The 13,893-nt window shown below is 33.7% G+C and overlaps 1 protein-coding gene across 8 annotated transcripts in view; it reads left to right on the forward strand.

Annotated features, from left to right (window-relative positions):
* KCNT2 (potassium sodium-activated channel subfamily T member 2) overlaps nucleotides 1–13,893 on the forward strand; it is a 436,518-nt gene that overhangs the window by 283,353 nt on the left and 139,272 nt on the right. For all 8 annotated transcript variants that reach the window (XM_074389701.1, XM_074389699.1, XM_074389705.1 and 5 more), the window contains exon 14: nucleotides 12,275–12,383. In XM_074389701.1, the coding sequence (XP_074245802.1) occupies nucleotides 12,275–12,383 (109 nt within the window). The remainder of the gene's footprint in view (nucleotides 1–12,274; nucleotides 12,384–13,893) is intronic.

Here is a 13,893-nt window from a genome sequence, read left to right on the forward strand (position 1 = left end):
ATCATGAGAAAAGAAAATTGCAATCTTTTTGTGAACACAGATGCAAGAATCTTCCAACAAATTGGTAGCAAATCCAATTCAGTAATATACAGAATGAACATACTGTTAACTAGTAGGATTTATCCCAAGGCTATGATAGTCACCTAACATTTAAAATCGGAGCAGTTCACTGTATTAATACGGTAAAGGGGAAAATAAGCTTAATGATCACATCAACAGATGCAATAACAGCATTTTAAAAATTAGTAATGTTTTTAACAAATATTTGTGCATACTGGAAATAGAAGAAAACCAACATCATATTTTTATTATACTTGATAATTATAGGCTGAGTACTTAACTCTAATATTGAAAAGTCAAAGATGTCTGCTCTACTTCTATTCATACTGTACTGAAGATCCTAATCTGTGCAATAAGGCAAATGAAATAAATGTTAGTGTACATGTTAGAAAGGAAATAGTAGAACTATCTTTATTCTTAAACTAAGTGAACATTCTTTAAAAATGGTAATGAATCTTATTAAAAAAGCTAGTAGAACTAATTATTAAGTTAGGAACATCAAAATAATCTTCCTTATACAGAAATCAATTTTATTTTTCTGTACTTGTAAAGATAATTTAGAAATTTAAATTAGCCTTCAAAATTTATTAAAAGTATGAAATAGATACGGGAAAATTTAAAATATGTTCAGATCTCACATAATGAAACTAAACATTGCTGAAAGAAATTTTGTAAAGACTTAAATTGAGACTGTGGCATTTCAAAGGGTTAGAGATTCAGTATTTTTAACATGTTAATTATGTCCAAATTAACCTATAGCGTCAATTTATATTTCAACTAAATTTATAGCTGGCTCTTTTAAAAATTAATAATCATATTTTAAATGATATAAAAATATAAGGAAGTTATAATAGCCATAACAACTATGAAAAAGAAGATTCATGTCAGAATATCTGTCGTACCTGTTTTGAAGCTTCAGTGTAATACTGAAGTATTGAAGAGAGAATGGAATTATCATAATCATAGACAAATAGACCTGTGGAACAGAATACAGTCCAGAAGTAGATCAACTTCTGTATTTTCAACAAAGATGACAAGTTAATTACTTTGGAGAGGCCACAGTCTTCAACAGCTAGTTCTGGATCAATTTTATATCCTTCCGGAAAATGTGTGTGTCTTGAGCCTTATCTCATACCACATACTGAATATTAACTGGAAACAAATTCTAGATTTAAATGTAAAAAGTGAGACTACAAAATATCCAAAATAAAACTTAGAGGAATGCTCTCACAGTCTTGTGTAGCAAATATTTCTTTGCTGGGACACGCAAAAACCACAAGCCGAGAGGGGCGGGGGCGGGGAAGAAAAATTGACTTTCATCAAAACTAAACCTTCCATTCTTCACAAGACAATTTCAAAGAATGACAAGCCTCAGACTGGGATAAAAAGATTCACAATGAATATATCTCAGTAAAGTTTGAATCCAAACATATATAAAGAACTCCTACAATTCAGTTTTGAGAGTTCAAACGAACCATTAAAAATAGGTAGAAGAATTGAATGGACATTTTTTACACATGCAAGGACATACCAATCAACACTAAGCATATGAAAAGATTCTCAATATTACTAATCAGTAAAATGAAGATTGGAAAGCAATACCGTTACCCACACAAGAATTGCAAAATTAGAAGGAGTCTTAGTATCATGTTACTGAAGCTCTAATGCCCTCTTGAAGCTTACATTCTGGTGGGAAAGATGGTTTGAGCAAGTAAGTACTTAGGGGAAAAAGTGCGAACATCAAGGAAAGCTTAAAATAGGGTGGCAGTATAGGTATGAAAGGTGAATTTTGGCAAAGGGACACATAAATTATAAACTTACACGGGAATGGGTTACATTTAAATAAATGCAGATATGAGTGAACCCTGAATGTTGCCATACAATAAGAAACCAAGGTAGAAAATGGTGTGGTGAATTAACAGGATCTTAAAAAACTTGATATGGCTGCAGCAAGATAGAGGATTGTAGGAACTGGGGATGGAAAACAAGGCAGAGATAGGATTAGGAAGAACTTTATAATTCACTTTATAAAGAAATACATAATACTAGGTAGAAGATGGGTTTGTTGATGATTATTATTTTAATTCATAGATTTTTTTTTCATTTTCTCATTTTTAACAGGATCCAAATAAACAAGCAAGATATTCTTATATCCTCTTAATGCATATGCAATTATTTCCTTTTTAACATTTATTACCGTATTTATTTGCTCATAAATCTTCTTTAGATCTTTCAAAATCTTTTTGAATCAGTCACTCAAATTATTTTAGTCCAGCTGTAATTTTGTTTTTTGTGGGTTTTTTTTTGTGGTTGAAAAGGATTGAAACTGATCTCAAGGACAAACTTGCCTACGTTACCTCAAACTTCCCTATTATGTACTAGGTGTTTGGGGAGCCTGGTATTTTCTCAGTCATCAGTTCAGTATCATGGCTGCTCCAGCCATTTGTCCGTCCTGTAGCAAGTGGTAATCGTTAAGTGGTTTCTAGAGAGGGAAAGACGACTGCCGAAAGTTCACTACTACATTATGTTTCCTGTTTTAAGTACTGGTCAATCAGTTTTAGAGTTGTATAGCTTTTGTAGAGTTATTTGTAGATAGTTTGAATTTAATAGTAATGAATTTAGCCAAGTTACTTCACTGTTCCGATACCTGAAAACTACTTAACACAATATATATCATAAAACTTTTGTGGGGTTTAATAATACATACATAGGTATCACTTAGCATGAAAGCAGAAATAATATTTAACTATTTTATTACTAAAAAGAAGCATCTGTAAGTATCTTTTATAATATCATAAGCTGTAAAGAATACTCTTGGTTAGAACCTGAAGAAATTGGAGTTTTGAGGCAAATAATTTTTCAAAAAATAGACTGCTGTGTTTTTCTGAATGGTATAGAAGAAAAGGAGGTTAATTAAATTGAAACTGTTATGCACTAGGGTGGTGGAAATTTGACCACCTTTTGAACATATTAGTAGTCTGAAACATAAAAAAATTATAGTACTAAAATAAATAGCAATTAGGAAAAATGCTTTTTACTTATAATATTATTGAAACAAATTTGTTTTACAGACAATTGCAAATCTCAAATTGGGTTAGATTCTATACATTTAATAAACATTCTTACATTTAGAGCTGGTGAAACTAAGTGACTTTTAAAAGTTTACTTACATCTATTCTTAGCCATTTAGTGGTTGAATGCCTCACAGTCTTTGAATTCGCAAAGTTTCTGAAGTGTTCACATGCACATGGGTGTGCACACACACAGACACACCCAGGAGTGGTTATTTTATTGATTAAATTAACTGGATCAAAATAAAACTCACTTGATTGCTAGATATGATCTATTCTCATATAAAAAAGATACAATTTTTGTTGCAGTAAACTCACTCTTGCTTGTAAACAGAATCTAATAAGCAAAGGTTATGGGAAAGATTTTATAATGCAGTTTGATCTGTTGGTCTATGTAATAAACTTTTTCCTCATAAAATAAAAATGAATAACATTTACTTTTTAAAATTCACCCTGGTTTATGTTTCTGTTTAGAAGTTCTTTTCCAAAGGATATTTGATTTCTGTAAATTAAAATCCAGCCCTAGATTGGCTTACTGCACTCTCCACTGTTTACTGTTTTCCAAGGAGCTGTTACCTGGCAACTGCATGGAAGAGGTTTCTAGTACTTCAAATCATACAAGAGATCAGAATATAAGGTGATACAGACTTTCAGGGAAATATTCTTAGTTGTTTTAAAGTAATTATCAATTTTATTTTTCATAAGGTAAAAGGCACTGCAAGACAATTTTGATTCATATCTATCAATAAATATGCATCTCCATTGTAACTTTTTTATTTTTGAAGCTTTGAAACTGAAAATGACACAAATTAGAATAACAAAGCAGAAGCCAAGAATCTCACATAATACAACTATTTTAAAAGTCATATGCTCCTGAAACACTTTCCCACCTGTTGAGGTAGTTTTTATTGACACTGTGATGCTTATCCTTACACATTATTTTCTGTGCGTATCCAGACACACATACAGGCATATGCATGAGCATTCTTGCAGAATTCAACATTTTTACAAAAGTGAGATCATATTTTAATTGTATAACAATAGAGTTAGGTTATATTGTTTTGCCACTTACATTTTTAAAATATACTGTTGGCATTTGTTTCAAGACAGTTTATTGAAATCTATCTTTTTGTTTTAATAACGCAGGATTAAGATGATTCATAATACTTGTTTAGAATTCTGATTAGCATTTTATACTCATTTTCTACTTTTCCCCTCAGATAATTCTATGAGGTAAACACTAGTATAATTCACATTTTAGAGATAAGGTCAGTTAGGCCTAGGGATTAAGAAGTTGGCCTATGGCCTGGCACACTCACTGGTGACAGCACTTGACCACTTGATCTCATGTGCTTTTATGTCTTATCAAGGAACAGTGCAGAAAGACCTAAGTCAAAACAAACAGAAACTGTAAATGATGAGAAAAAGATCCAAGATACACACACACACACACACACACACACACACACACACACACACACACACACACAGAGAGAGAGAGAGAGAGAGAGAGAGAGACAGAGATATATAACTTACTTATTTATTTTTGTAACAAGTCTCATTCTGTTACTCAGCATGGAGTGCAGTGGTGCGATCTGGGCTCACTGCAACCTCTACCTCCCAGGTCCAAGTGATTCTCCTGCCTCAGCCTCCTGAGTAACTGGGATTACAGGCATGCACCCCCAAGCCAGGCTAATATTTTTCTTTTTGGTAGAGACTGCGTTTTTCCATGTTGGCCAGCCTGGTCTCAAACTTCTGAACTTGGATGATGCGCTTACCTCATCCTCCCAGAGTTCTGGGATTACAGGCATGTGCCACCACACCAAGCTAATTTTTTTGTATTTTGTTAGAGACTGTGTTTTGCCATGTTGGCCAGCCTGGTCTCAAACTCCTGAACTTCTATGATGCGCTCATCTCAACCTCCCAGAGTTCTGGGATTACAGGCATGAGCAACCACGCCTGGCCACATGCAATTTTTCAATAGGAAATACTTTCTTCAACAAAGGAGGGGCATTAGAAGCTAGAAGGAAGAAAATGACAGATTTATATTTGATAAAGAGTTATCTTTCTTTTCATGATCGAAACTGGGCTTTTCCCACAGATGTGGTCTCACCAAGAAGAAGAAAAGCGTTTAGGGAAAGCGTTTTCGTATAGAAAAACTAATGCAGAGTTTGCACATTTCTGCACAATATGTCATCAGACAAACACTAGTGATTTGGCTGTATCTATCTAAAAGGGAAACTGGGATATGTAATTTCTACAAGAGCAGCCATGCATCTGGGTGAAATATGGAAGTGTGGTGAGAGGAAATAAGAGCCTCAATTTCTAAAAAGAAAGAGAAAATGAATACTGGGGGAGACAGTAGTTTTAGCCACGGTTCAAGCCTTTAGGGACCCATGTAACCATGCACAATATTATATATAAATATAACATATATATATAAAAAATATATATATAAATATATAAATATATATATATATATATATATATATATATATATATATATATATATTTCAAGAGAGAGAGGGAGCACTCATCTATTCCCTGTCACAAATACTCCAAGTTTCATCAAATGCCTAATCTAGCGGTATACACACTAATAAATTTGCCAGCTATTCCCAGGACCACTACCCCATATGGATATACAATAGTAGAGTGAGAAAGTTGTAATAAAATAATGTGCTTTGGAAAACAGAAGAAGGAAATGCACAGTAGGCATTGGTCTATAGTATGACCTGTGGCTCACGAATTGAGAAACCTCCAAAGCAATATAGAAAATTCATTAATTAGACCTTGATTCTGCTCTTCAGAGAGTACCTCCTTTGTCCATTCGTACGCATGGCTCACTATTCTCTGTGGCCACTCTTGAAGTTGAAATTCGAGTGGATTTCTTCTGGACCTTTCTATGTGTCAGAAACTGTGCTCAAAGTTCTTTTCTCAGAACTTTGTTAAACCTGACTCACTGGATTTTGTTGCCCTGTCCATATCACTATCCTGATTGTGATGGTGAATACCCTGGCATGATCTGAAACAAGTTTGAATGGGAAGGCAGCACCCCACTTTAAGCTGATTTTGCCACAGGTCTGGCTTTATTGGTCTGGCTGGGAAGTTTACAATGGAGGCCTCTGACAAAGGCTCTGAAAGGGAATTTCATCTCCTGCTACTTAGGATACAGTGTCCATTTTTACACTTCTTTTTAGATTTTTTTATCACAAGCAAACAGTGTACCATTTAAGAGAATTCTATTCCCTTCTCTTTCTCCTTGCAAAGTCATCAGTTCTTACCTCAGATCAGCTCTGTGTATTCCTGACTGAAATCAGCAAGGTGCTGTTAACAAACAATAGGATACTTGCCCTTTTCAACCATCTGTTTAAACATCACTCTATAGATAGGTGGTTTCACCCATACAAAGGGGGAAATGGGTGGCAGAGGAAAATAGCAGTTACTGTTATTGATGTATTTCTCCATTTTGCATTTCTATATTATCTACATTTTCTAACTTTCTCTTCTATTTTTAATTAGAAAATTATTTGATAAAAATTGGCAGTTATGACTGGAATTCTCCCTCCTCCCCCAAAAAAGTCACCCTCTCCAACACTGCTTGGTCATCCTATCTGATGACGTTTATGCCTATTAAAAGGGTTTTTGCTGTCCTAGACTAATGTTTCTTTAATTTCTCCTCTTTCAGTGTTCTTGCTCAGCTCATCCTATCTCGGCAACCGTTTCTAGGATCATACCCTAGATCACATCACCAATAAAGGTGACCCCTCCGTCATCTCCATTCCTGCTGTCTCCTTCTCTGACCATCACTTTCTATCTTTGTAATTCACTCCCTCTAATGAAGAACTTCAAGTGTCGTTTGACTATACGACATCCACACTTCATTGTTTCACCAAATCTTCACTGCTGTTTACACCCATGGGTCTTGTCTTCCCTTCTTAGTCTGCTTGAATGTCATGGCACATTATTCATTGTCTGTGTCTCAGTTCACCTCAATGACTTGAATCTCTTCATTGGTTGGATTTGTTTGTCAAAAGCCCGCCTTAAGTCTCACTCTCTGTCTTCTTGGTATAAAATTACATGCATTTGAAATGTAGCTAAAGGAAACAAAATAAACAGGGAAAAGCCAACCTGCAACCTCTAAACTCCAAACTTTTTCTTAATCATCATCTCCATGTCTTTTGCTTAAAAAAACAACCACAGGAAGAAAAACAACTTTTATAAACTTCTGCCAACAAATATACACACCCACCTGCGTTTATACCAATATGTTCTGCTGTAGCTCCTGTTATTTCAGATGGACAACTTTAGTGGCAATATGACCGAGAAGGGGCCCCATAGAAAGGTGGTATATTGAGTTAGTATGATTACCCAGATTCTTACTGTTTATGAAATACATTTTAAGGCTATATATCTCATGTATGTTTTAGAATTTATGAAAAAGCCTCTAAACCATTTGGCAGATCAAACAGCACTGTTCAACAGAATTTTTTTTTTTTTAATAATGGAAATGTCTATGTATGCACTATCCCATACTATAGCTAGTAACCGTAAGTGCTATTGAGCTAGTAAGATGTAACTAGTATGATGGAGGGATTGAAATTTTATTTGTATTTACTTTTATTTAAATTTAAATAACCACATGTGACTGGTGGCTGCTGTATTACATAGCATAGTTTTAGAAGGGTAGAGGGTAATGAATTGTCAAATTCAAAAAAAGTTGCAAATTAAAAATTTTATTTGGGAATCACATAATTGCAATTCAGAACAAACACATGTACCAGAGTGGTCTTTGATTTGTCTGAAGAATAATATAATATTAGGGGCCTTACTTTAAGAAGAAATGTTCTATATTATTTTGAAAGAAAGGTCACTGGCACTGAGGAAGCTTTTGGGAGCTGGCCATCTCTGGTGAGTAAAGGTGGTAGAAAAAACTAGTTTTAGAATCATGGCAAGTTGTTTCAGCCGCTGCTAGCTAAAATTTGTCTTAGGATTACAACAGGCTGTTTTAGCAGATGTGTTTGTAGCAGTTTAATTCTTGGAGCTGGTGTTAATGTGCCCTGAATGCTTTTGTCCCCTTGGCCCCTCAACTTTGAAGTTGTTACAGGACCAAAAGTTTCATATGCCTACTACAGAGTGACATACCAACACACTGAGACAAGAGGGTTTGCAGCAAAGAAAGAGTTTAGTGATGACAGGACAGCCAAGCAAGGAGGACAGGAGGCCCTCAAATTCATCTCCCTGAGGAGCTATGTGCTAGAGTTTTTAAGGAGTTTGTAGAGGCCAAGGGGATTTGGGGATCATTGACTGGTTGGAGTAAGGGGAATTGAAATAATCAGAATGTGGACACAGCTTTCCTTGGTAAGTCAGCACTTCTTGGGGTCCTAAAGGGTAGCTAGAATCAGTGGGGGTCTTTCAGACCAGCTGATGTCAGTAGTTTCACCAGTATGAAGAACTTTAAAGAATATCTTGAATGGAAACGTTAACGTCTTACAATGCTTAAGTTGTAATTTATGGAGCACTTAAGTGGAGCTGTAGTCTTGTAACAGTGTTTATGGGGTTTTGGGGCAATAGTCAAACAACTATGAGGACGTGGGTCAGAAAGTAAGCTGACCTAATGATTCATGCTGAAGGGTGCTGTAAGCTTGTTTTATTTTCAGTTCTCCTCCTTCTTTCCTTTTTGATTAATTTTATAAAATTTATCAGGATTGTTTTATTTTAGTTGGTTGTGTCAAGAGTTACCCAATTTATGTCATCAGCTTTTACAAGGTAGAATGCTGAAGAGTTAGGAAACATGAAAACCAATTAGTTGTTAGCTTACATAAAAGAACACCAGAGTTTGAATAACAGTCCACAATCCCTTAGCTTTAATTCCAAAATGAAATTATTTGGAAAATGAAAGTATTTGAAAAATGAAAAATATTTTTGTATTCTTGGTGGAAAACCTGAAATTACCTGAAATTATTCGGTGGTAGTTTCTACACTGAACCATCGCGAAGCTATTTAACCCTGTTTTTTTCTACTTAGTTTAAATATGCACACATTTAGCTGCAGAAATGTTTTTAGGAACAGGTTGTTACCTTAGAGTTATATGGTGTCTGGTAGATGAAACATACTGCCTTTCTAAGATCTGATTTTTTTTTAATTCTGAAATTTGATATCTGACCCTGAAGAATTATGGATATGTTGGAAACCTGTAGTAAGTAGTGAGAATGGCAATGGGGAAGTAAGAGAGAGAGGGGAATTTGATTGCATGATCCACAAACTTTGGCTATTATAATGTGTTAGGAAATGAGGAGCAATTAGTATGAAGGAATATTTTCAGCATTTTAATTCAGGCTAAGGATTAGTGGTTAGTATTAAAAATGTCCTAAAAGGCAGGATTGATTTGGACCTGAGAGAAGTGTAGGTATATAATCAGTTCTATTTTGCAGGTTGAGTTTTAGCATTTTGTGATAGATCCAAATAAAGATTATTATCCAGTTGAATGTCTGTCTTATTTCTTTCCTTGTATTTTCCATTCATAGAAATTAAATAACTTTTATTAATGAAGAGTACTGAATTTACTTTTTGTCTAACAAAGGCTTTCATGATAATTATATATTAACTTATTTATCTTAAATGGTTATTTTCTCTGATCCAGTACTCCCTTTTTATATTAAATATTTTGCAACACTTCCTACACTATTTTGAAATGAAATTTAGGTAAATATAACTATCTATACACAGAAAATTAAAAAAATTAATATAATATTCTAATTCTACCGTGAAAGAGAAACAGAAGGGAAATAAGCAAAAGTGTGCTTTTTTAATATGTAAACACTCAGGCATGAATACAGAAGACAATGGAAAAAGAGACACTTTTATCAATGACGTGCTAGCTTTTGACTGATATGAAACACATATAGGAATTAAATATCTTAAATTTTTTCCTGACTCATATACAATGCAAAACATGATAAAGTAATTTTTCTGTTAATTTATACAGCATTTGTATCCCTAGATAATTTAGTGTACAGTGGAACAGTACATACATACTTTGTGCTTATATGTAAAATTACCACCATTGATGGTATTATATATACTTTTTGTGGAAAGGGCTGATGGACGCTGTAAAAGTTTACCAATGTAGAAAAAGGACACATGCAAATACAAAAATAACTACCTGAAACTTAGAGGAGTCTTTTGCTTCCTTCTAGTTCGCATTAGTACAGTTTTTATGGCACAATCTTCCCACAGCCATTGCTCTCCAAACTCAGATGCATACATTTATTGAAGAAAAGGGAAGAGAACTATTGTTTATAACTTTTTCAACTATCAAAGGAAAATAAAATGATATATTTTCAAAGTATCACACATGCATCACGTTTTCTCATGTTCCCCCACTGAAAGAAATATGGTTTGTCCACTATAGTAAGGAAAAGTTAATATTTGCATGCTACATTGCATATATGGTAATCATACCTTCCAAATTTTCTGTTATAGTTTGAAATTTTCAAAATTCTATCTATGTCATAATATATGTACATATTTTTCTCAGATCATCTGTTCTAATTTTTGATTTGAAATTTATGGGTTCCCTGTGTATTGATGTCATAGGATTCTACAGTAATAACATTCTGGGTTTAGCAGTTTTGTCACTCTGTTTTCACAGATTGGGCATACACAGTCAAAAATTATTTTGAGATATACTGAAATGGTGGTTTAAAGACACTGTTCTTTTCTAAATGTTCCGTACACTTCTCTGCATTCAAAACTGTATTTAGAATCTTCTTGCCTTTCCTGCAAAGCAGTAAATAATCTGGTTATGTATTTTTAAAACTTTTTAAGTAAATTTTAACATATCGACAAGTGGGTGTGGGGAGAGAGATTATTAGGATAAACTTGATGTTTTTAGAGTAAACCCTGACATATATTCATAGTATATATTTTCGTTCATATGATGTGAAAGAGAAACAATTTTTTTAAAGAAAATGAGAGCGAAATAAAGAGTAGTGTGCTTCTCGTGTCCTAAATCATACTATAAAAACAGGACAGAACTAAGGTCAGTGTTTGTCCTGAGCACTTGCTAAACCATTTCCCATGTAACCTTTTCTTCTTTCCTCATGAATTTATGGTGTCATGTGTTCATTTTATAGATCTGGCTCACTGACAGATTTGATCTTTTGTTTCTTAATTTTGTAAAAACTGCTATTTTTCTGCCTAAGAATATGTATTTTCTTAGAACTTTAAATCTTCTCTTTATTTTTGATACCAGCTATACTTGTTTATTTGGAAGAGTAGGTTTTTATTTTTTCTGAAATAAATAATATTTAACCACTTTTTGAAAATATGACTTCTGCAGAAAAGAGAATACCTGGTATCTAGGCCCTCATTCCTGCATGACAATGCCTGGCCTGAGGAGTGTCATTCCCTTCAAGGTGGCCTGCAGCTTCCCATGTGCTGTCATTTCTAACACTATTATTTTTATGTCATTGAATTTCCGCTGCCATTTATTATGTTTTCTGCCTGGACCTTATCATTTTTTGAGTTTATGACTTTTAGATCTTGGAGTTAAAGTACAATTTCAACTTAAATTTCCTTTAGCAAATTCTGTTGCTTGATATTGCAGTTACTTTCATAGTATTAAATCCATTTCTTCTATGCTAGGCACATGTTTTCTGCTAAATCTTTTAATCATTACTTTCTAAAATTTATGCTGTATCATTATGAATTTGATAAATCAATACTCTTCTAAGTCAGTACTGTTGTATTTTATAGCGTAGAATGATCAGAACTAAAGGAGACTTTATAAGTATTTGATGTATTTTAGACTACATCTCAAACCCACCTGCTAGGCATAAGAAGATTAAGCATTTTACGAAAAGTTGTTAATTTTGTTAAGATAGGGTTAAGCATTTCAGCAAAAGTTGCTAAGTTTGTTCTGTCCGGAGTGACCCCCATGCCAGTCACTTAATCCATACTTTAGTACTCTATCTTAGGAGATATATTTTCTGGGGTTAAAATTGCACTAATAAAAACATCTCTAAAACAAGTATGCTTATATTGAGACGTTTGCAAATTTATTCATTCTGTTTTATATTTTATATTACATTACTCTCCAAAGGTAAATTATTCTAATTTACCGATTTTATTTCAAACAGATCATGTTGTTTGTGAAGAAGAATTTAAATACGCCATGTTAGCTTTAAACTGTATATGCCCAGCAACATCTACACTTATTACACTACTGGTTCATACCTCTAGAGGGCAGTAAGTATATTTTTTCTTTAAGATAACCTTTAAAAATATATTTTAAAAAGTAAGAGCAGTTAATGTGATTTAGAAATGTAGAGGGCCAAGGTTTACAGCTAAATATGTACCTGTATTTGAATTTGTGTGAGTTATCTTCATCTGATAAAGGGATAAATAAATAACGAATCCAAGACATAGAAAATTGACCGTTGTTTGCTGTCTTTTCTCAGCAGTCTGGAGATAGTTTGTTGCAACTTATTAGTGAATTCTAAGGGTCTGCATCATTTGCTAGGCCTAGGATTAGGACATGATTTTTATTTCAGAGATGAATACTTATGCAGCAAATGAAAATTTTAATTAAAAGATTCTAAATTAGTATAAGAACTTAAAGTCAGATTTTTCTGTTCCAGAGGTAAGTTTTGTCTGAAAGCTCAATGTACACAATTGATCTCAAAATCGTAATTTTATGATTATTGTAGAATAATAACAAAGTAGTTGTGTAAAATTAGCAATTGCAGTATAAATCACTTTTTATATGCACTTCAAGGTAGGAGAAAGTTGTACCATCAGAACCTTTTTTGTTCTTGTTTATTTTGAGAGTTTTATGAAATATAGAAGTTTTTTATTTGGATGATCAAAGAAAATGTAAGCAGTGAACATACTCGTTGCTCTTATTTAAAGAGACAAATGCACTTCATTTCATACCTTGTCATATTTCTAATCTTATATTTCAGACACAGTGTTGATTTTCTAAGTAAACTTCACTCATGCTAGTGGTTATGATTACTCAGATTTAGTAAGTTAATTGATAATTGTTTAAATGAAGTGTCAAATCAAATAAATCCAGAAAAAGGAAAATTCTTTTTTGGGATTTAATTATAGATGGATAAGTTGTTAATTTAGAAGTAGTAAATACTTAATGGTATTCTAAATTAGATTTTACTGTCTTACTTCTAATTGCCTAATTAGGATGGTAAGAGTTTCTTAGTGGCCGGGTGGGGTGGCTCACGCCTATAATCCCAGCATTTTGGGAGGCTGAGATGGGTGGATCACCTGAGTTTAGGAGTTCGAGACCAGCCTGACCAACATGGAGAAACCCCGTCTCTACTAAAAATACAAAAATTAACTGGGTGTAGTGGTTCACGCCTGTAATCCCAGCTGCTCAGGAGGCTGAGGCAGGAGATTTGCTTGAACCTGGGAGGCAGTGGTTGCAGTGAGCCGAGATCATGCCACTGCACTTCAGCCTGGTAAATGAGCCAAACTCTGTCAAAAAAAAAAAAAAAAAAAAATAGAGAGAGAGTTTCTTAGGAGCAATTTTCTCAAAGTTGTGGATAGGAATATTTTTATTCTGTACATTTACAAGCCTTTAATATGTGCAATAGGAGGGATGTAAAGGATTAGGAATGAAATTGATTTTCTTTGCAGAAAGTACTTGTCATTTTGATGCAATTAAATAGAGTAACAAAAGTCATTTTGACGACAATTAAATGGACATTCATAGGAGTCATCAAGTGTCTTCATTATTTTT

This window comes from Saimiri boliviensis, chromosome 19 (assembly GCF_048565385.1).
Source record: "Saimiri boliviensis isolate mSaiBol1 chromosome 19, mSaiBol1.pri, whole genome shotgun sequence".
Classification (NCBI taxonomy): Eukaryota; Metazoa; Chordata; class Mammalia; order Primates; family Cebidae; genus Saimiri; species Saimiri boliviensis.